The sequence below is a fragment of the Fusarium proliferatum genome (genome assembly GCF_900067095.1).
Source record: "Fusarium proliferatum ET1 genome assembly, contig: FPRO_scaffold007, whole genome shotgun sequence".
Taxonomy (NCBI): Eukaryota; Fungi; Ascomycota; class Sordariomycetes; order Hypocreales; family Nectriaceae; genus Fusarium; species Fusarium proliferatum.
Genome location: NW_022194796.1, coordinates 2,185,553 through 2,207,442, shown reverse-complemented (window position 1 = coordinate 2,207,442; position 21,890 = coordinate 2,185,553). Strand labels below are relative to the sequence as shown.

Below are 21,890 nucleotides of genomic sequence, written 5' to 3'. Positions count from 1 at the left end.
GCTACCATCTTGGTTATCTTGGCCATGTCTTATACTACGACAGCAATTGAAGAGGTAACGGCCTCATTTCCCAGCCCCAAGCGTTTGGAAATACGGCCGGATGAATACCCAGGTCTTGACCCAGAGTGGCGGAAACTATGGAACACGCATGGAAGTTCCATGATTCGAGCTGATGAAGTCACCATTGAAGAATATCGCCTGAATCCAGCAAATTACAGTTTCACATATCCGACATACAAAGGGCCAGAAGTCTTTCATGTTGAGGATAGACAAATCCCAGTGACGAAACCAGAAGGCTTGATCACTGTGAGGATCTATACTCCGGAGGGGCCTGGACCGTTTCCTGTGCATCTGAACTTTCACGGCGGAGGTTGGGTATTGGGAGGACTTCAATCTGAGGCGGCATGGTGTCGACATATGTGCAACAAGGCATCCATCAAAGTCATTGATGTTGATTATCGCATGGGCCCGGAGTACAAGTATCCAACAGCCATATATGACTGCTGGGATGCTGTGAAATGGGTAACACCAAGCCATATCTTATGAAGGACGTTTCTGACTGTATGCAGGCCATAAATAACGCGGCTGAGCTTAACGTCAATCCGAAGAGTGTCTCATTCGGTGGTCTTTCTGCAGGTGGTCACATGACGGCTGTTCTAGGACACTTTGCTCGCGACGAGGGCATCGACATCAAATTGCAGCTCATGATTGTCCCAGCCACAGATATGCGCTACTGCAGCTCTAAGATAAAGCAACTCACAGCAGAGAATTGCCCTTACGATAGTGTTTTGCAACTAAAGGACGTTCCGTGGGGACCTCTCGGGCGAGAGCAATGGTTCTTGAAATATTTCGTCAGCGAGGATGCTGGTAAGCATAACAACGGATATTCTAACGACAAAGTAGTACTGACGGAACTTGACAGACGAGCTTGAGGAAAAGCTGAACAATGAGTGGATCCTCACACCAGTAATTGCTCCAAACTTCAAAAACCTTCCCCGGGCGCACATTGTCACCGCAGAGTTTGACCTGGAAAGAGATGAAGGAGAGTACTATGGGCAATTGTTGAAGGTGGGAGGGAACGAGGTTACTATGAAGCGCTATGCTGGTTGCCCTCATGCTTTTGCGCACTACAGCCATCCAGAAAGGGGGTTGGCTAAGGCTTTTGAGTTCATTGAAGATACGGCCGAGCTATTGAGAAGTGTCCATGAGATAAGTTCATAGACCACGCGATCTCCATGATGGCATTATATTGTGAACGAGTTGTAAACCATTGATCGTTGAAGTGCTCTGAATTAAAGTCTCATTTGCTTGGAAGCCGGTGCGACCGACTACCCTACAGCGCTGAGGCTGATATTGAGGATACCTTAGAGTGAATTGCTATTCGCTTAGTTGCTTTTTCTTCTTCTTTATTACAACCAATTTCGCCAGTCGCCGCTGATAATTATTGAGTCATCGTACGATTCATATCTCTAGATTCAGCAATGTCTCCGTGGGGAGGTTTCCCGCGGTCAAACTGTGCCAACGCCACCAATCATGTGCTACGCCGATGGAGATGAACCAGGGTTGGCCGAAGCTAGGCGAAACCGGACTTGTCCGCGGCTGTCAGTCGGTATCGTGAAAAGATCAGTAACCTAAAGATAAAACTTGAGCGCCCTCCCTACAGGAGTAAATTCCTCAATTCAACCACGATTCCAATTGAGAATTATCTATCGATTTTATACCTCAAGATAGAGAATGGCGTCTGATAGCATTGTCATCGTCGGGTAAGTCGCCCGTTCAAAACTTCGAGTTCTGGCTGACGAGGATCCAAGGGCCGGAATCATAGGTCTCGATGTCGCTCTCGTTCTCTGCCAACAAGGGTATGGGAAGAACATCACAGTCATAGCCGAATACCTCCCCGGCGACACTTCTCCATCATACACATCTCCTTGGTAAGTCTCTCACAAGTTCAAGCCGTGCTATGTACTAACAGAACAGGGCTGGCTGCAATTTTTCTGCCATTTCTGGCACTGATGCCAACGCGATAAAATGGGATCGCCACGGCTATGCGCACTTGAAGAAGCTGGCTGCAGAAGACTCTGAAAAGTCTTTCGTCAAGAGGACGCCATCAATTGAGTTTTGGGATGACAATGTGCCGCATGACAAGATAAAGGCTATGGCCAATTATCTCGATGACGTGAGTCAACATTAAGGTCATAGACTACACAAAAGGCTCTAACAGTTTCCAGTTCCGAGCACTATCTGCACAAGAGCTTCCCGAAGGAGTCAAATTCGGATGTGCATTCACAACTTTAACTGTCAACGCGCCAGCTCACTGCCTGTATCTGTACAACAGACTAAGAGAAGAGTTTGGCGTGCGGTTCATCCGACGAAAGCTCGGAAGTATCCATGAGGCGTATAATAACCCTGCTACGAAAGTTGTCTTTAACTGCACAGGCAACGCAGCAAAGACGCTAGCAGGCGTGCAAGACGCGAAGTGTTATCCCACTCGTGGTCAAGTTCTGCTTGTGAGGGCATCTCATGTCAGTACCAACGTCATGCGTCACGGCAAGGATTACGAGACATATGTCATTCCGAGACCGGGGTCAAATGGAAATGTCATTTTGGGAGGATACATGCAAAAGGGCAATGAGTAAGCGTTTCGGTTCTACAGCTTGGGATACGACTGACACAACGAATAGTGACAGCGCCACGTATTCATCCGAGAGCGAGTCTATCCTCCAAAGGACAACAGAACTAAGTAAAGAGCTGCAACAGAAGGAACCCGAGGTATTGGCTGCATTTGCGGGCATGCGACCATCTCGCGAAGGTGGTGCAAGAATCGAACGTGAGGAGATCCCCATCAATGGAGACAGACGTGTGATTGTGCATAATTATGGTGCTGGTGGTACAGGCTTCCAAGCTGGTTACGGTATGGCATTGGATGCCGTCAAGAGCATTGAGGACGTTCTGAGCACCCTTCCTATCAGGTCGTTACTGTAAACAGAATTATATAGATCTGTAACTTTATGTTGCCGGCTTTGACGCGTCCAGCGCAAGCTTCACGTGCGGTTCCAATCTGAGGACTTGGTCGACCCCTCGCCAAAAGATGGCATCCATCCTCAGTAAGCCCAATCGGATAACAACAAAGGCATTGGCTTTGAGACGCATCTGCTTCCGCGTCGCTTGAAGAAGCTTCATCGATGAAAGCGCTTCTTCGTAGGTAGTGGCTGAGACAAACATGAACAACATTGCGAAGCAGAGAGACGAGAATGCACTTTGGCACCAAGGCGGCCAGTGCTCTGCTGTTTCGTCGCTTTTGAGAATTTTGAGAAAGTTAGAATATTGTTCGAGAACTGTCTTCAGGCTCTCGCGTGGAGACCATTGGTCCGAATTGGTGGTTGTTAAAGGGTGAGAATTTTGGGCGTGCACGGCAGCGCGCAGTATCAGTAGTTGTATGTAATAGTAGCCGAGCTTGATAGCCATTCCAGCCATCGAGCTGTCATTGCTCGAGTCTGCTGGCATTGCTTCGTTGGTCATTCTGTGTTCCAAAGTCTTGGAGAGATCAAGAACGGTTGCTTTCATCTCTCCTGGCCGCTGAGCAAGACTTGATGATCGAAGAGAGCAGCAAAAAGGTCAGCTTCAATAAATAGCGGTGGGTGGTGGAAGTCTACTTACTACAGACGATCGAGAGTAGAGGCTAGGGAGGATGTTAGGCCTGAAAAGACCATTGCGTCAGCCCATTGCAGCGCATCGAGGTCAGAAGCATGCTCATCTTGAGCCGACAGCTCGTCTACAAGCCAATTCTCGCGGTTGATATGCGGTGGCCTCCCCAAAGCAGCTGCTAGCCACTTGTCCATCGCGAAGATAAAAAATGACAGTCTTCGTCTCAAAGCTATTTGAGCCGACGGAATATTCCAAAGGGAGGGATCAAGGTGCAGCCCAACGTTTGTAGCTGTTGAGACTAGGGTTCCCATTGTTGTCCATCGATACGATGCATCTGACACAAGTGGGTTTACAGATGGTCGAACAATGAGTAGGAATAGAGTTTGAACGGTTGAAATACTTGGTGAATGCATGTCGAAAGCGACTGCAGTGTTGATCAGATGTGCTAGGTCTTCAGCATCGGGTGAGTCATAGGCCATGTCAATGCAGAGCTGGTCGTCGTACATGGCGAAGGGGAGAGAGATTGAGTATATAGCTGCCAACAAACAAGGTTCACTCGTGGAGGGATCTGGAGGAGACTCTGTTGAGAATATTGGGTAATGTGGTGCAATGAATCTGTTGTAAAGACTCATCAACCTCTTGCCCATAGTTTGCGAAACGGCCTTTTCAAGCTCAACTCTTTGTGACGATATCGACGCGCCAGTATGTCCGGTCTCTTTCCTACTTTGAGTAAACAGGGATGGCTGTGAAACGAGAAACTGAACCGGCGGCTCGTTGTTGACTGATCGGATGGCGAGCTGTTTGAACTTGAAGGTGCCATGCTCATCTGACTGATATCGCTGGAGCACATAAGGATCCATGTCTCCACTGAGCCCAAGCGTTTCTGGGTGCAGGTTCTCATGTCCATCTAATAGCGGATATTGCCTGCCGTATGAACCATCTGTTGATTCACCGGCAGTTGATGGGGGTTTATTATCTGGTGTTTGGAACATGAACTGATACTCAGGACCGTCCATATCAAGATCTTGAAGGAAGTCCATGTTGATGTCGGGAAATGTGCTTGATTCTGCTGGTGAGATATCTTCAGGGTTGAATGGCGTGATAGGCTCTTCGATAACTTCGTTAGAGGAACCGTGTTTGTTGCTTGCATCATGATATCCAGGGCTCGTGTCGGCTGTTTGCTGCCTCTTCCGAGGCCTCGCAGCCTCTACAAAGGTGCATTCTCTCCCGTATTGCTGGCATAACCGACATGGAGGTGAGGATTCGATCCGGCATGCTGTTTTGCGAGAACGGCAGAAGTCGCATGGTCTTTGCCGTTTGCTCATGTATTTACGCATCATGAGCCAGTGCAAAAGCGAGGTTGAGACGACGAAATAGAAGTCAATAAACCGATTGGATCTAAGCTCCAAATGGCACGTGATTTGGCCTGAATTGGGAAGGCTAATACCATTAGCGTAAAGGTTAGAGCTATCTCAAAGTCTCGAGATGATAGAGCTACTCATCCACTAGCACGCATTTATGAGACTAATAGAGAAGATATCACGGCAAGAAAAATCAGGTTCGCGGTGAGAGCGTGGAAGGAATAGCTTGAAGAGCAATCCAAAAGCGATACAATCATAATAGGGCAGACCCTCAATTCAACGATAATTACAATTGACAACTTTTTGATAAAGATTAACTATTAACCATAGGTATATAGAGCTCGAGACCTTATCAACCAATATGATAAAAGAGTTTCGACATTTTGTCCGAAAGTTGACTGACAATAGACGTCTCGGACGAACCCGAATAACCACTCCGTGTTGTTTCCACAGAACGCCTCCGTGACTGCATTTCCTTGACAAATTTTGGCCAGGTATTTGTCAAAACGAGATGCTTGATATGATGCTCGATGGAATCGAAAATAGCCGGCCCGAACTCGGCAGGGACAATGCCAGCATAGGTAGGTTTCTCCCTGGCTGAAGCAGGTGCTGACTCAAGGGACGTGGTTGTTTCAAACGGTATAGCTGGATGCACGTCCGCCTGTCCAAATGTCTCTCGTGCAGCTTTTTCGAACATTTTCTCCATGTACTTGAGATCTGCCGATCCAAGATTCAGTGGAAACTCAGCATCGCGAGGACTGATAAAGTTGGCGTAAATATCCAGTCCAGCATTATACGCATCACGAACATCTGCCTCGTCTGGCTCTGCACGCCACGAGATCTTCCACCTGGTGACCTCAGTCAAGAAAGAAATATTCTCTCCCGAGAAGTCGTTCAGAGCTGAGAAGTCTTGCAGAGGTCCGGGATTGCTATTGAGGGTGTAGTTGAAAGCGCTGATAGTCAGAAGGGTGTCTTTCAACTCTTGATCTGAGGATTCATATCCTCCTTTGTCGCCGAGACGCGTAGCTACTGAAGAACCTCTTCGTAGATCATTGAGCTCCCGGAGAGTGGACGTTGAGGACGTGGAATACCAATCCATGTTCAGATTCTCGACGCGCTTGACGAGAATACGTTGCTTAATGACTTGGAAAGCTGGGACGAAAACAGCAAAGATCTCGAGAAGAAAGATTGAGACGTGAATCCTAGGCTTGGTGAGTAATTGGATTGACAGTATGGGCATTTGTGGACTTACCATGAACTTGGAGGGAAGTAGAAGTTGACGGGCGCGAAAGCGGGTACATAACTTGCAATCAAGAACATGGGTGTTGCGTGTAGACTGTTGATTGCTGTTGGTAAAATGGCTCGAATATACTGTGTCGTGTGAATGGCTGGGTACTAACCTGGAGAGGCAGCAGCCGATCGTTTGTACTCGCCATCCCATAGTATCGTGTATATTCCATGACCTCCAAATCAGAAAGGGTGCGACCTGAAGAAAGAAGAGTTAACCAGCGAACCATTGTCGGCTCGAAGTGTTCTTACCATCCATGTCCAAACTACTTGCCAGAGTACAGAGGGCCACCACTCCCAGCCCCGGCCTAACTCAACTATTTGCTCAGGGAGGGTCTGGCTCTTGATCTCGGTGCCCGGAATACCATAGGTGGGATGGTATTTTCGACATGCTAGCCACATGCCAACTGTTAGGATAACCTACATCTCAGTCAGCATTTCACACAGTCCAACATGACAAAACAAGGATAACTGACCTGAACGACCATACCAATCCCTGTGAGAATCAACACCTTCTTGGTATATTCTAAACCTTTAAACCGGCATAACCAAGAATTATAAGGCTGTGCCGTATTGAATTGGTCTCTCAGACCTGCAATGCTATACTTCTTCTGCAGCTTAGCTACATGAAGAAGTCGACTATTGGATGCGTGGAAAAGAGCAATGCCAAGAGGAAACCAGATTCCCATAAAGAAATACTGTATGTCGTATGCCAGAACGATAGGTATGGTAGGTCCGACTGGGTACACGATCTGGCCGAGGATCCAGTAGAGGTGAAGGAGAACAATCGCGGAGAATGACAGAACGAGCCCGCGGAGTCTGAGTAATGGGTTGTTGCGATTCGCCCAGCAGAAAGTCATACCAGACAGAACCAGGAGGGTCCAAAGGACACAAAAGATAATGTAGAATATTCCGACCCGGTCCCACCTGGCCGGGCTAGGTGGGAGGTTGTAGATGGTGATGACTGGTGGCATATTCATGATGTCGCTATCTCCAGGATGCTGTTATGATAAGTCACAATCGATCGAGCCCATAGACACGGATCTCTTTTTATCATTGAGGAATTTCTTGATATTAATATTGGGAGGCTTTGGGGCAAGGTGTCATGTCCTCCCATACACAATTACAATCGGCAGGGCGACTCCACCCTCCCAAAATCTCAGAAGTCATGAATCACATTTAAGGATTTTAGGTGAAACATCGGAGATCGTCGCGATTGCTGCAAGGGAGAATATCTCCCTGCCTTAACGAACGGCTCGCGATCTTAGTTACCATTGACAAGGATCCGGTGATGCAATGTCTCAGATGATCTGGGGCGACAACTTTTCCTTGCATCGCTATCGAGGACTTCTGAGATTGTTGACCCTCAACGTCAGCATCAAGTAAGAGCTAACGGCAGTAAAGAGCGTAGATTGGCCACAATGTGCATTTCAGCCTTGATTGCCAGTGCCATGTTTTATTTGACCCGAGGTGACGGTCCGATTGATCTTACCAAGCTACCCGGATCACGCAATGGGCTCAACGTGACCAATTAGAGATGGCCGTGCTGCTCACCGCGCCACACTATCTCGGTATCAACAATGAGAGACCAACGATAACGGTGGTTGCTGAAATATCAACTGTAAGTTTACCCGCCTAATTTTCATAGTGTTCAGGATTTGCCTCAACGAATGAGGTTGGTAATATGGTAAAGTGGCTGAGAATTAAGAAAGCCTTGTATTCTCTCTACATGCTGCACACCGCCTTGAGCTATGGACACCTGTTAGGCTGTTGGTTGCGGCTATGCGCCAGCAAATCACAAACAAGGCTGTGACGCGAATTACATCGCCAGCAAATCACACATGCAGATTCAGCTGCTTATTATGCCTTACCCCGCTCTCCATCACATATAATTGTTGAATTCTCAAAGTGGATGTAATGATATCTTATCCAATCTCTTAAAACAGGTTTTTCTTGCCTTATTCATTCTCAATGCGACTAATCAACACGAAAACCTTGGAGCTCCATGAGTTCTTTAGCGAAAGTACGCCGCCCTATGCGATCTTGTCTCATGCTTGGGGCGACCAAGAAGTTAGCTTTCAAGACTGGCAGAACCGCCAGCAAGTCACTCAGAAACACGGATATACGAAGATCCTGAAAGCATGCAACGAAGCTCTGAAACACAAGTTGGAGTGGCTTTGGGTCGATACGAACTGCATCGACAAGAGCAGCTCGGCAGAGTTGTCAGAAGCCATTAACTCGATGTTTGAATATTATGAGAAGTCTGAAATCTGCTTTGCTTACCTCGCCGATGTCCCTACTGCCAGCCAAGCTGAGGACACGCTGAATTCTCAAATTGAGAAAAGCCGTTGGTTCACTCGTGGTTGGACACTTCAAGAGCTTTTAGCGCCCAAACATCTCATGTTTTATACCGCGGATTGGTCGGCCATATATAAAGATCATTTTACTTTAGTCTCAATAATCACCAAAATCGATTACGAGTTTCTCAGTGGGGAAGTAAGCCTTCAAGAGGCTTCTGTAGCGGAGAGAATGTCTTGGTTGGCGAAAAGAACAACAACACGCACAGAGGATATGGCATATTGTATGCTCGGTATATTCGGTATCAATATGCCATTGCTATATGGCGAAGGAAAGAGAGCATTCGTACGGCTTCAAGAAGAGATCATCAAAACTTCCAATGATCACACCATTTTCTGCTGGGGATGGAACGAGGATGTTCCAAGGAATTGGGCGAGCTTTCTTGCCCCATGGCCAATTACTTTTGAGGGAGCCGGAGCCTTTGAAATATTGGAAAGCGACGATGTCTCTGTCTTTTCCATGTCGAACGGTGGCTTGTCAATTCGGCTCCCTGTCCTTCCAGAGACTGCACCAAATTCCACCACGATCGACTTGTGGCTCGTGAAACTGCAAGCTACATCAAGAAGATTCCCTTACCCTACGAAGCCAGCGTGTATCCGTGTAGTAGGCCGCCGGGTAGGTGAGTTACTCTATGTTGCACGCTTTCCCTACCCTCCTCGACCAGTTAGTATATCGACATTCCCCATTTTAGCCCCGAAAAGACCTCTTCTTGTTATGAATAAACTATCAAACACAAGGCTATATGGGAATCAATATCAACCAGACTTTCGTTATCAGCCTCTTAAGTTCACAATCGTGGAACAGCCAGGCGATTTCCGGACCGCGTGGCATTGTGTTGCTTTAGATGGATGTAATTGCGAGTCAGAGCGAAAAGGCAACACATTCCGGCTTAGACTTCATAGCAAGGGTGTCTGGTGGGCTGCAGTCATAGTAGGTACAATGGAGAGTCTTCCACAAACAAGAATATGCATCTTGCTGGGGGGCACCTCGCTTCATGGCTCTCGAGGTATTTCTGTGGGCCTCGTGAAAGCACGAGGAGATGGTCCTCACATAGGTCAAAAAGATGAGAATGATGCTATTTTGCATCAGTGGAGTCAGCAGCTCCAGCTGAACGATCAAATCGCACTACCGGCTGCCTTTGAGAGTTTGCTAGGAATAAGTATCACGCTACACGAATCTCGAGGGGGGCTGGAAGCGGATACTCGCGTATTATGCCTCTATAAGGACCAGTTTGGCAGATCTGTCTAATGCTCTCCCCTTTTCATTGAAACTTTTAAACAGAGCGAAAATAAATTGGCACGATCTAAGTTCTCTCTGCTGATTTAAGCTCTCAGCCACAAGCGGGACCTTGCTCAAAGCCGCCCGAGGTCTTGGTTATGCCCCGACATGAGACACTTACACTCCAGCCTACAAGGGAATATCCTGCTAAACCTGGCCTTGGGCTTATCTAGATCATGCTTTGTGTTCAATGGCTTCTGGAGTCAATGTTCTTCTTTGTATACAGATGCTAGTGCGACACGTTGCTAAAGCGGGGTAAGTACACTGCCTCAGGCTTGTGTCGCTGGTAGGCGCTCAATCCCGGGTCTTGAGTCCAATTGCTACACATCAACAAACCTTTGTCAACAAATCTCTGGCAATATAGCTAACACAATCACTAACTCCATATCCAAGATATACGTGGAATCGTATTGCCACGGCTTTTGCAAAATATGACATTCGAGACCTCTGAAAACCCACCATCTCCTTCACCAACATCACCAGCATGGAGTGTAATCCTGTTCACTTTCAGCGATAGAAACACCGATTCAGAGCTGGTGGTTATGTGTAATAACAAACGCTTTATCATACGTCTCTTAGCCGACACCTTTTCTGAGTCGCCCAAGTTGAAAGAACGCTATCTCTTCTTTTTGCGAGTTGCCGAAGAGTTCGAGCTAGATGGTGTAGCTGTCGAGGACTTCTGGGATTGGATTGTCGACCCTCTGCTCCCCATTTTCCGGGAACTGCACACTCCAGACCCGGCAGACCTGCAAACTTTGAACGGCTTTTTCAACCCCGAAACCTTCGTCTATACCTTTCAAACAGTCTCTGATGAGCGTATACCACAATTAGACAGAGACGCCGCACACCAGTCTCCGTTTGGTATTTTTGTTCCTGATGAACTCTGTGCGTTGTGGAAGTCCTTTGATCCATCTGAAGTGCGGATTTGTCAAGAGAAAGTGATTGGCCCGCCTTCTGATACGCCGCGCAAAGTCCTTCTGCACGACGGGACAATTGCATTCCTCAAGCTCGTTCGCCGCGGGGACAAGCAGTCCCTGAAAAATGAGCTGGACACATATGGGAAGATCGACAGAGCAGAGCTTGACAACAAGATGAGGATCTCACGCCTCCACGGTCTAGTGCGGAACAACGATGGTGTTACTTTCGGTCTCTTACTTACCTATATCGACTGTGGGCGTGTTACAATGTCGTGTGCATTGAGGCCAGAAACCGAAGTTTCACTAAGGGCGAAATGGGCTGCACAAGTCCAGGAAGCTATTGCCCAACTACATGATGCTGGAATAGCGTGGGGAGATGCTAAACCGGACAACATCCTAATTGATGTAAATGAGGATGCTTGGCTTATTGATTTCGGTGGTGGATACACGGAGGGATGGGTGCCTAAGATCCTTGTCGGGACAATGGAAGGTGATCGCATTGCTCTCGAGAAGATACTAGAATACATCCGCAACTAGAACATCAATCAAGAGGCCATTAATTTCCCTATCATTCGACCGTCACTTATCCTATCTGACTACGTGCACATTTCCAGCTTTTGACCCAGCTTCTCACACCCTGTCAGATGAAGGATCTGGAACCCGCAACATTGTATGTGTTGGTCGTGAAAAGTTTACTTTTTCACGTACATCATCAAAAAGGTATTGGGTCTCCGTGCATGTCTTCACTCCACCTCAAATATACGCTCCGGCCAATTGTCTTTGCTAAGCGCTGTTGCCTGATCCTTCACACCGCTTTCTGTTATAGTAACTTATTAGGCAACATAACCGTAGAACCCACGAGATGCATTTCCCATCTTGCTCTTAATCATCTGAACGTTTCCCGAATTGAACGGGGTTTCTTCCAAGTGAACGTTTTCAACTTTCCTATAGACCAGCCCATCAAAAACTAACAAAGATGACATCTTCCTCTTTTGTACTTTCGCAAACCCTTGGAGGAATCACCCAAACTAAGATAAGTGAACTTGAAAAGCAGCGCACTATTTACGAGTCCCGAAAGGCCAAGATCTTGGAACACGCGAATCAACAAGATGATCGAGCTGCAAGAATCAACCTCCTCCTAGAGGGAGTTGAGAATCTCAACGCTGAGGCTTTCCAGAGCCCTGCTGTCAAGAATATCAAGCACTGGCTTAGTCAGTCTAAATATGATGTTTCTGTTCCAAGCGAGTTCATGCAGGCTCATGAAGAACTACTTCGGTCGCATTTGGAGGTACCAAGTCGGAAACTAGCACTAGGCCACCTCTACGCTCGGCTTATTACCGAATGGATGACTGCCTCTCTTAGCGACCGTCCAGCCTCGGAGGAAGAATCTTACGAGGTTCTGGATCAGCAAAAGGAGAGGCTGCAGGAGTTGTGCGATAAGTTTGAGCGAGTGGTCTTTGAGCCGTTGGAAACTGATGAAATTGAGATTGACCTCTACCTCAAAGAGCTGTTCCAAGGTGAACAAAGCGAAGAGGGCGCCAAGTCGCTAAAGACTCTGAGAGAGACAATTGGTGACTCTTGCAGAGAGATCTTTGGTGAAAAAGCGCCATTCGATTCCACGACACTCACGTGGTGTATTAATGGGCTACTCGCTGAGGATTTGCTCAGCGACCAGAAACAGGCCATTCTTCGAGACTTTCTTGAGAAGCCGGTTGTTTTAGGAGAGATCGCCGATGTATTGAACATGCGTTTCTCCAACATTGACAGTTGGGAATGGGATGCTGGTGAACAAGGCAGTAAGTCCACCAGAACTGTTCCTTTTAGAGAAATAACTAACTCCATTGCCCTAGTCCCTGTTCTTCCGAGGCAGCAGTTGAACGGCAAATACAGAATATGGATGGACGAGGATGTGTTGCAAGCAATTCTCATCCACTACATCGGGATCCGATGTTGCGTTACTCTTAAGACGGCTCTCGACTGCTTTATTACACAGTATAGCTTCTGGAGATGGAACACTGGGCCAGATCCTAGCCGTGACGAGAAGCAGCGTCGCATGTATTACTTGTCCGATGGAGCTACTACTAGCTCGAATCTCGTGAACGAGAGAAAAAGGCAGTATGTACATGAGTTTTTCATGTCGCAGCTGCCGGAGGATGTTGAGACGATTGGGGCTGGTGGCTATACCGATCCAACAGAGGAGAAAGACACCTCCAACAAGCCCAACATTAAACAGAGCATACTCCGAACGCTCGCTACAGAGGCCACCATACAGAAAACCCTGAAGGGCGAAGTGTCGTTGATACAGACTGACCTGGAGTGGTTCGCCACGGGCTTGTCGCATACAACTATCTTCGCCACCATGCGATTCTTTGGCTATACCGAAGGTGCCATCTCTTTCTTCAAGAAAGTTCTTCAGGCGCCTCTCAATGTGCAGTCCTCCCCAGATTCGCCGCTGACGGGCAGTCCAAGAGTGCGCCGTCGTGGAGTGCCGATGGCTCACGCACCAGAGAAGCTCCTTGGCGAGCTTGTCCTCTTCGTCATGGATGTTGTGGTGAACCAACAGGATGGTATGCTACTCTACCGCCTCCACGATGACCTATGGCTATGCGGCGAACCACTGCACTGCAAAAGGGCCTGGGCTGCTATGAACAAGTATGCGAAAATCCTCGGCCTTACCTTCAACAGGGGCAAAACTGGCTCTGTGTATATAACAGAGCGGGGGAAAGAGCGAGATGTCGATGTCGCAAGCGCTTTGCCTGAGGGTCCTGTCCGAGTTGGGCATCTATCTCTCGATCCCGAGTCGGGGATCTGGGAAATAGACCGTGTGGAGGTAGAGGGGCATATGAGGCAGCTGAAGAAGCAATTAGATGGATGCATAAGTGTGCTGGAGTGGGTGCAGACTTGGAACAGCTGTATGGGACGTTTCTTTAGTCATACCTTTGGAGAACCAGCACATTGCTTTGGTCTGCATCACGTTGACAGCATCCTCGAGACTTACCAGATGATGCAGGAGTTCTTATTCCCCGTGGCGCCAGATTCATCAAAACGCAGCCATGGAGCCTTCAGCCATATAAAGCACATGATCAACGATCGCTTTGGGGTAGACGTACCCGACGCATTTGTCCATTTACCTGAACGCCTGGGAGGACTCGGTCTTCGAAATCCTTTCTTGCCTATTCTGATGATCAGGGAAAGCATTGCAAAGAAGTCTCCGACCTCAATCATTCAGCAATTCCTCGATGCAGAAAAGGAAAGATATAAGCGATATAAGAAGCACTTTGACTCTCTGGCAAGTGTCGAAAGCCGCATCAATGATGCTGTCAAGGCGGCAGGAAGTGCAGGAACCGTGAGCTCTGAAACGTTCAAGAACCTGCTTTCGACTGAGGAGCTGGAAAACTTCTTCAGCGTCGAAGAATACGCCAAGCACCGGGAGTTAACGAGTAATGCCTTGTTGAAGGCTTACACGGCGTTGAAGAATGTACCACTTGACTGTAGCCCGGACTTGGACTCTGATGTTTCGTGGACCCTTAACCACGAGCTAGGCGCCAATCTGAATAATTCGGGCAGCAAGATGAAGGAGGTTCAGTGGGCGTTACAAATGTATCGGGATGTCCTGAATCGTGACTATGGAGGCTTGTGTCTTGTGGATAAGGAACATCTGCCGCTTGGCGTATTGACATTGCTGCGGAGTAGAGCAGTAGCATGGACGATGGTTCTATAGTTTATATTTATAATCTTAGCAGCCAAAGGACAAGGCTTGAGTCTCGAGAGGTATGGAAATTTCTACCTTCTGAGTATGGTGCAAATCGACTTGTGCTAATGATGGTCTAGACACGGCCATGTTTGCTCCTTGTTTGTCCGCTGAAAATGTATAGGTAGCAGAACGCAAAAACAAATTACCCAATTCAGATCTCCAGTAAATACCTTGACACCTTGTTGACTGTCTAAATCCTTTGTTCTCCAGAGACTTATAGCTGAGAGCTTAAATCAGCAGGCAGAACTTGGTCTAAATCCTTCCTCTACGAATAATTATTCCCTGCAAGAAATACTATTCTTGCTTGATTCCAGACGATCTATGAAGCCGATCGAGCAATCGCTTTTGCATATCCAATGACATCAAGGTCGCTAGCTCACATGTCAGTAATTGTTCGATGATAATCACATGGTGAAGCTTACGGATCACAGCATATGGTAGATATGTCCCAAGTAGAGTTTGCTTGGCCTCACGAGTGATAACATCTGGGCCCAGATACCACATGTCGTTGCAAACTACAGCCGTGCAAAGGCTAACCACTGCACCGTAGACGACGCCTGCAAGCTCCGCAGAACCAGACATCCCCTGTTTCGATAACAGTGCGCGAGTGAGATAGATTGCTAGAGGCAACTGCACCACAAGCTCAACATAGACAAGGAATTCGAAGAAATGCCCCGGAATGTCAATGCCGTAATAAGGATCTGAAAAGGCTGTGATGTACCACTGACGAAATGGGACGAGGAAGTGAAATGGCGAGCCACGAAGTTGTAATAGAGACTGTGGATAGAAAGGAACAAAATCGATGCCTACTTTCGTAATGAGTTACGGACGTGTGCATGATGGGTTGATTAGACTCACTTAGCATAGCAAACAAATGGAGAGCCACGATAAATAAATATACATAATCGGGAAATGGCTTGCGTGGCGACATGGTGAGTGTGTTGGCCGTGTTAACCCAGATTATGAAACTTTGAACAGGCAAGATACGTGTGAAATTGCGAATATGAAGATAACAGAAGAGCGAATCACTTAAATACCTGGCCCGCGCATTGATGTCAGGCCCGAACGTCCCGAGATGAGGTTTATTAGTGCTGCCACTGTACCGGGGAGGCGCCACGATGATTGGCCAGAAAGTTGGCAATAAGCTCAAAGTAAATTGTTGGTCGGCAGATGTCTGAAGCAATCATGTCCATTTTCTTTGGAGCCCTCATCTATAAGGTATTTATATCTCCCATGTCAATTTGGCAAAGCTAACTCTGTGAAGCGGTCGGTGGGTTAAGGGTATGTATAGCTTGTGCCTCGACGCGGCTGTTCTCTTCTGAGCCCATATCATCGACACGGGCCTTGAGATAAAATAGCCTGATTGCGCCGTTTCCTTGCCGTAGGAAGTTAATTTGCAGCTCCCTACGAATTACATATCCTAGTCCCAAGTGTTTTTGTGGCTTCTTAAAATATAGGGATGATTAGATAGTTCTAGAGCTTCTATATGCTGATCCCCGTTCCATGCTGCTGCAAGACTCAAACAATACGCAAACCTCGTCCTGAGTAGCAAGATATGATGGAAGACGGGACTAGTCACTTGCTGTGATATGAGGTAGGATTTGAACTTCATCCTACATCATTAAAACCCACTGAAATTCAAGTCATGATGACGATTGAGATGACGTCAACCATCGTCAGAAGCCTTTTTACCATGACTTCAATGGAGAATTCAACCCTAACCTGAACAAAACAAACAACATCCCACTTATTAACTATTTTCACCTGTTTTTTACTCTCAAAATGGTGATCCAGTACCAAGGGTCTCAGATCCCCGTCTCGTTCGCATCATGCAGCATTCCCATGAAGATCAGGGCCAGTCTTCCTGATAAGCTCGCCGCCATTCGAAAAGCTGGCTTTGACGGTATTGAGCTTTCCATGCCTGACATTCTTGACTATGGGAAACTTCTCAGTGGATCTCAACCGAAAGAGGATGACTACGACACTCTTGCGGATGTTGCGAAGCAGATCAGGTCCTTGACGGATGAGCTTGGCCTAAAGATCATGATGCTTCAGCCTTTTGCGAATTTTGAGGGCTGGAAGAAGGGCGAACATGATGAGCAGAGGATGAAGGCCTTTGAAAAAGCAAGAGGATGGGTCAAGGTCATGGAGGCTGCTGGTATCACTTTGCTTCAGGTAGGCTTTACTGACTCACCTGTCCTTGCAGTCGCTGACATTCACAGGTTGGCTCATCCGACTCTGAAGGCATATCATCTTCATTCGATGACTTGGCATCCGATCTAGCAGAACTAGCAGACCTTCTCGCCGAAAAAGGCTTCAGCATCGCTTACGAAAACTGGTGCTGGGCCACCCACGCCCCAACCTGGAAAACAGTCTGGCAAATCGTCCAAAAAGCCAACAGGCCCAACATTGGTCTGTGTCTCGACACCTTCCAAACCGCGGGTCTTGAATGGGGCGATCCAACTACGAAAGACGGCCTAGTCAAAGCCAGCAGCGATGAAGAGCGCAAAACTCACTGGCACAAGAGTCTCGAAGAACTGGCTGCCACTGTCCCAGCGGATAAGATTTACTTGTTGCAGATCTCAGATGCGTACAAGATGGATCCGCCTATCGAGGATAAGAAAGATGAGGAGGGGAGTAGGCCTAGGGCGAGGTGGAGTCATGATTATAGGCCGTTGCCGTGTGATGGTGGATATTTGCCTGTTCAGGATATGCTGCATGCTGTGCTGAAGACGGGTTTTCGGAGTTGGTTATCCATGGAGGTGTTTGATGGGCTTGAGGGGGAGAATACGGATATGAATGAGTATACTGTTGCGGCTGTTGAGTCGTTGAAGAAGCTCATTCAGGTCAGCGAATGATGGGGTTTACGAGTTGCACCAGATGCAGTATTAGAGCAATAACAAAAATCCATCACGTTCGTTTCCTATTTCTTGCTGTGCATATGCTCCTTTCTGCCATTTGTTACATCAGGAAACCTTACTCGTAACAGCAGTGTACTCCATCAAGTCCTTTAGAGCATTTTCTTGTTCAGTCTCAATGACCTGAGCATGCTTCACCGACCGAGGTGTAATTGAGCAGGGGAATGGCAATGGACTCGAGTTGAAGCCCTCCGAATAAGCGAAGCTATCCAATATTAGTATCGAACCCTTCTCCGTATAATGGGTTCTCCAACTCACATATCAACATCGATATCTCGCCCCTTCTCATCCTTCTCAGGGTTGACCTCAAATCCCCATAGGATACGCGCGATGTTAAGCGTGACAGACGCAGCTCCAAGGTGCATGCCTGGGCAAATTCGTCGACCCCAGCCAAACGCGCTATGGCCAAGTGTGCCAGGGTACTCTCGCTTCTCCATGAAGCGCTCAGGTCTAAACTCGTGAGGCTCAGGAAAGTCGGCTTCGTTGAGATGCACTAACAACATCAGCCATCGTCAAACAACCATTAAGTGCCATACTTACAGGTCCAAAGTGGTGCGATGATTGTACTTCCCTTGGGAATAAACATGCCCTTATAGACATGATCCGCAGTGCTAGCATGAGGTGTTCCTCCTAGTACAGCAACAGGTCTCCATCGAAGAGTCTCGGATGCTATAGCCCTGACGTACTCGAGTTTGGGGAGATCATCAAATGTGGGGAGTCTGTCACTCCCGACTACTCTGTCCAGCTCTTCCTGGGCCTTTGGGATGAATTGAGGTCCGAACTTGACGCAGGCGAGAAGGAAGCTTGCGAGTGAGCCCGCGGACTATTAAAATATTAGCCACAAAGTTCCCGTCATGAAATCGTAGACTCACGGTCTCAACACCAGCACCGAAAGGTGATCCAGCTGTATAAGCAATTTCGAGATCACTCGTACCCAAGCTCTCTTGCTCTTCGAGAAGATGTTTGGCGAAACAAGTTGGTGCAGTTCCTTTATCGACCTTTTCACGAACCTCGTCCATGAGTTCTGTATATAGTTGGATATCTTTCTGGCGTTGTTGAAGAACTTCCTTTTTCCATGGGGCCAGGAAGCTAGGGAGATACTTCAGTGCGGGATAACGCTCAACGGCATACTTTCCGGGGATACTAAAACAGCGTCAGCGTCAGATCATGCTTAGATCATGTTTAGGACGGATGCAAACTCACTTGACCATCGTTAGTCGCTCCATAGCTTCAGCATTCCGCCTCACCACAATATCACTCCTCACATCCTCAACCCTTCGTCCATAAGTAACAGTGACGATAACCGACGCAGCATACCTTTCCAAATGCATCCTAAAATCAGCAGGCCTCTTCAAAAGATCAAACATCAAGACCTTAGACTCAAGACTCTGAATTGGTCTGTACGTCTCACTCTGCCTCTGCATAAACCCACTATGCAGCAACTTTCTCCACCGTCTCCAATACGAAGCATACGGCGCCATAAGACCTCTCATTCCACCCGAGAGTAGTTCACCGCCCATGATGAATCGTGGGCGAGAGGAAAATACAGCGCCGCGCTTCTCGAGAAGATCCCAGGCTGCTTGCGCGGAACCGAGGATTATGGTTGGTGTTGGGCCGAGCTGGAGATAGACGACGTCGCCGTATTGTTGGCTGAGTTCTTGAAACCAGAGCCATGGTTTGCGGATGCCGGTTCTGATGGTTTTGGGGCCTGGGGGGAGTTGGGAGCGGTGGGCGTAGAGTTTCCATTCTTGTTGAAGCTAAAGTTGTGAGTGAGTATTGGTAAAGAGACGGTTGTCATTGGTGGATTATGGTTACCCTTGGGAATAAGAGGGCGAGATATGCCAGTCCCAGAGCGACGACAGCGTAGAGAATGAGTTTCACCACCATCTTGTCAATAGTGAAAAGACATTGGCTTGTCAAACAGCAAGGTGAGAGGGAGCTCTGTCTGGGAGCGAGATGTATGTCAGTTGTCATCGGCTATCATCCGGTAATAAAAGAAGCCGAAAACACGCACGCACGCATACATACAACCGAAACGACCTCAACTGCCACCCTCAACTGCCGAACCCAAAAGACTGGGTAAGCCACCCCCGCGTCGACGACTCAGACTAAAGGCATTAAAGGATGCCCTAATGACTCTGACTTCTCGAGGCGAGATGTCATGTTGTTCCCAACCCCGCGTTCTAAACTACAACCGGTTATGCCGAGATGTTTAAACCCGGGAGGTCTCCACTGGGCTAGAGATTGTGGGGGAGCTAGGAAACTGCTGATATTGGGACAAGATGTCAGAATAAACTGGTCTACACGTTATGGAACTCATTGCTGCATTTGTCTGTGACTTTTTGTCACTTCGGCTAGATGGCACAAGTTTTGTTGTGGCTACTAGATTGGTGGGACACTCCGACATCCTTGTTTTTCGGTTAATTTTACCCCGTGTTTAGATAAAGAGGTTGCATTGCATCGCTTTGGGGTGAAAGTGAAGAGGATATCGATTGAATCATTACTATCTTCAAGTAACTCTGAGCGGCTGCGAAAATGAAGAGTGACGCTTGGCTTAGCAAGCCCTTTTTGACTTCTATATTCCTTGGAATAGGAGGTTTTCTCTATGGATTGTAAGTCAATGTTCTTTATCAGTCATTAGAACCATGCTAACGGATTCAGTGACTCGGGTATCATCACGCCGAGCTTGGCGCTGAGTTCGTTCCTCACGTACTTTGGCAAACCAGATCCTCCCCTTCGAGGCGCCATTGTGTCCATGTACCAAGCAGGAGCATGGCTAGGCAGTGCTTCAGTCGGCATCACCAGTGATAAACTCGGTCGTCGCAAAGCCATTGCTTTCGGCTGCATCTGGGGCGTCATTGGCGGTGCGGTCATGGCTGGCGCCGCTCACGTTGCGATGCTCATCATCGGACGACTCCTCGTCGGTTTCGCCGTTGGGACCATCACAGGAGTATCTCCTGTATTTGGAGCAGAGATTGCAAAGACCCATGAACGTGCCAAAGTCACGGCTGTGAATCAAATGATGACAGCTTGGGGATTCTTCGTCGCGCTGTGGATCGGTGTCGCGGAGGGGAAGTGGCATAACGCAAATCAATGGCGTCTTGGCTTTGCGATTCAAAGTATTCCCGCTCTCATTCTTGGTGTTGGCGTCTTGTTTCTGAGTGAATCACCCCGTTGGCTTTGTCTCAAGGGCCGTCATGATGAAGCTGAGAAGGCATTCCGCGCTTATCACTACGACGGAACGAATGACGATTGGTGTCGCACTGAGTTCACTGTCATTCAAGTCAACATCTCCGAGGAGCTGCAAGCTCAAGGAAAACTTTCATGGGCCCAACTAGCCAAGACCCCTGCGTTCCGAAAACGTCTCTTTGTTGGTACGTTCGTCTGGGCAGCTGCTATGCTATCCGGCATTTCCTTCGTGCAGTACTACCAGACCGCTATCTACGCAACACTCCAGTTCAGTGAGGATCGCCAGCTTCTCGTCAGTGGCCTTTACGGTTCTGTTGGTCCAGTCGCTTGCTTCCTATCATTGTTCTTTGTCGACAAGATCGGAAGGAAGAAGATTCTGGTCATCAGTTCGTCGCTTTTGTCGCTATGCTACTTGATCATTACGGTCCTGGCTGCTGAATTCCCTGCTATTCCTGGTATGCCGACCAATGCTGCGGCGCAGAGGGGTTTGATTGCGTGTATTTTTGCTGTTTCGGCGAATTACTCTGCTCTTCTTGGACCGATGACTTGGATTATTCCGTAAGTATTGAACGCCTGGGGATTTTGGCATGTATACTGATCGTGTGCAGTCCTGAGGTTTTCACTACTGAGCTACGTGCCAAGGCCAACGCCATTGTGCAGGTGGTGCACTATTCCATAAGTCTGATCATCACGCAATGCTCGCCTATCGCCTTAGCAGCTGTGGGCTGGAAGTACTACGCAAGTCGGCCCTTGATCACTTAAGCTATCAATTCTAACATTTTTCAAGATCCTGTTCGTCCTCACCAACGCGCTTTGTGCTGTTATCTTCTTCTTCGTATATCCAGAGACACGAGGTAAGTCAGAGCTTCGGACTTGGGTTTCACAAACTAACGAATTGCAGGTAAATCACTGGAAGAGATTGATGAAATCTTCGGTGATGTCAAGATTGTCCATGAAGAGGATGTCCGGTTCTCTGAGAAGACTGGCGTCGAGGCGATTGAAACAAGGGATCAGCGCATTATGCAGGGATCTTAGAGCGCCTTTCACAGAGCCAGACTTCCGACATCTGATGACGGTTCCAGAATGACTAGTCCCATCAGAAGATACAAAGCAAGACGCCGTTTGTGCCCAGCTGAAATACAGTCGGGTTCATATCGATATGTAGTCAATTATATCTTATAAT

At 47.9% G+C, this 21,890-nt stretch overlaps 11 protein-coding genes across 11 annotated transcripts; 7 read left to right on the top strand and 4 right to left on the bottom strand.

The window, feature by feature from the left end:
* Positions 1-24: 24 nt before the first annotated feature.
* On the top strand, positions 25-1,221 carry FPRO_07443 (uncharacterized protein; the record flags this gene model as incomplete). Its single annotated transcript, XM_031234500.1, has 3 exons — positions 25-522; positions 570-867; positions 923-1,221. 3 exons carry the CDS (start codon positions 25-27, stop codon positions 1,219-1,221), a joined length of 1,095 nt encoding a protein of 364 aa, XP_031084231.1.
* Positions 1,222-1,734: 513 nt separating this feature from the next.
* FPRO_07444 (putative D-amino-acid oxidase) lies at positions 1,735-2,982 on the top strand (the record flags this gene model as incomplete). Its single annotated transcript, XM_031234499.1, has 5 exons — positions 1,735-1,763; positions 1,812-1,931; positions 1,978-2,176; positions 2,229-2,632; positions 2,682-2,982. The coding sequence occupies 5 exons, from the start codon at positions 1,735-1,737 to the stop codon at positions 2,980-2,982; spliced, it is 1,053 nt and encodes a 350-aa protein (XP_031084230.1).
* A 24-nt stretch (positions 2,983-3,006) lies between these two features.
* FPRO_07445 (related to DAL81-transcriptional activator for allantoin and GABA catabolic genes) lies at positions 3,007-4,982 on the bottom strand (the record flags this gene model as incomplete). Its single annotated transcript, XM_031234498.1, has 2 exons — positions 3,007-3,586; positions 3,658-4,982. The coding sequence occupies 2 exons, from the start codon at positions 4,980-4,982 to the stop codon at positions 3,007-3,009; spliced, it is 1,905 nt and encodes a 634-aa protein (XP_031084229.1).
* Positions 4,983-5,358: 376 nt separating this feature from the next.
* Positions 5,359-7,273, bottom strand: FPRO_07446 (uncharacterized protein; the record flags this gene model as incomplete). Its single annotated transcript, XM_031234497.1, has 5 exons — positions 5,359-6,208; positions 6,259-6,342; positions 6,407-6,492; positions 6,546-6,713; positions 6,770-7,273. 5 exons carry the CDS (start codon positions 7,271-7,273, stop codon positions 5,359-5,361), a joined length of 1,692 nt encoding a protein of 563 aa, XP_031084228.1.
* A 991-nt stretch (positions 7,274-8,264) lies between these two features.
* FPRO_07447 (uncharacterized protein) lies at positions 8,265-9,899 on the top strand (the record flags this gene model as incomplete). Its single annotated transcript, XM_031234496.1, has 1 exon — positions 8,265-9,899. One exon carries the CDS (start codon positions 8,265-8,267, stop codon positions 9,897-9,899), a length of 1,635 nt encoding a protein of 544 aa, XP_031084227.1.
* A 461-nt stretch (positions 9,900-10,360) lies between these two features.
* Positions 10,361-11,383, top strand: FPRO_07448 (uncharacterized protein; the record flags this gene model as incomplete). The annotated part of the gene is made up of 1 exon (XM_031234495.1): positions 10,361-11,383. One exon carries the CDS (start codon positions 10,361-10,363, stop codon positions 11,381-11,383), a length of 1,023 nt encoding a protein of 340 aa, XP_031084226.1.
* Positions 11,384-11,822: 439 nt separating this feature from the next.
* On the top strand, positions 11,823-14,567 carry FPRO_07449 (uncharacterized protein; the record flags this gene model as incomplete). The annotated part of the gene is made up of 2 exons (XM_031234493.1): positions 11,823-12,642; positions 12,697-14,567. The coding sequence occupies 2 exons, from the start codon at positions 11,823-11,825 to the stop codon at positions 14,565-14,567; spliced, it is 2,691 nt and encodes an 896-aa protein (XP_031084225.1).
* Positions 14,568-14,919: 352 nt separating this feature from the next.
* On the bottom strand, positions 14,920-15,531 carry FPRO_07450 (uncharacterized protein; the record flags this gene model as incomplete). Its single annotated transcript, XM_031234492.1, has 3 exons — positions 14,920-14,975; positions 15,023-15,406; positions 15,459-15,531. 3 exons carry the CDS (start codon positions 15,529-15,531, stop codon positions 14,920-14,922), a joined length of 513 nt encoding a protein of 170 aa, XP_031084224.1.
* An 851-nt stretch (positions 15,532-16,382) lies between these two features.
* On the top strand, positions 16,383-17,458 carry FPRO_07451 (uncharacterized protein; the record flags this gene model as incomplete). Its single annotated transcript, XM_031234491.1, has 2 exons — positions 16,383-16,775; positions 16,823-17,458. 2 exons carry the CDS (start codon positions 16,383-16,385, stop codon positions 17,456-17,458), a joined length of 1,029 nt encoding a protein of 342 aa, XP_031084223.1.
* Positions 17,459-17,566: 108 nt separating this feature from the next.
* Positions 17,567-19,405, bottom strand: FPRO_07452 (uncharacterized protein; the record flags this gene model as incomplete). Its single annotated transcript, XM_031234490.1, has 6 exons — positions 17,567-17,723; positions 17,777-18,011; positions 18,059-18,341; positions 18,391-18,661; positions 18,722-19,275; positions 19,334-19,405. The coding sequence occupies 6 exons, from the start codon at positions 19,403-19,405 to the stop codon at positions 17,567-17,569; spliced, it is 1,572 nt and encodes a 523-aa protein (XP_031084222.1).
* A 648-nt stretch (positions 19,406-20,053) lies between these two features.
* Positions 20,054-21,742, top strand: FPRO_07453 (uncharacterized protein; the record flags this gene model as incomplete). The annotated part of the gene is made up of 5 exons (XM_031234489.1): positions 20,054-20,130; positions 20,180-21,265; positions 21,316-21,427; positions 21,495-21,561; positions 21,609-21,742. 5 exons carry the CDS (start codon positions 20,054-20,056, stop codon positions 21,740-21,742), a joined length of 1,476 nt encoding a protein of 491 aa, XP_031084221.1.
* Positions 21,743-21,890: the final 148 nt, after the last annotated feature.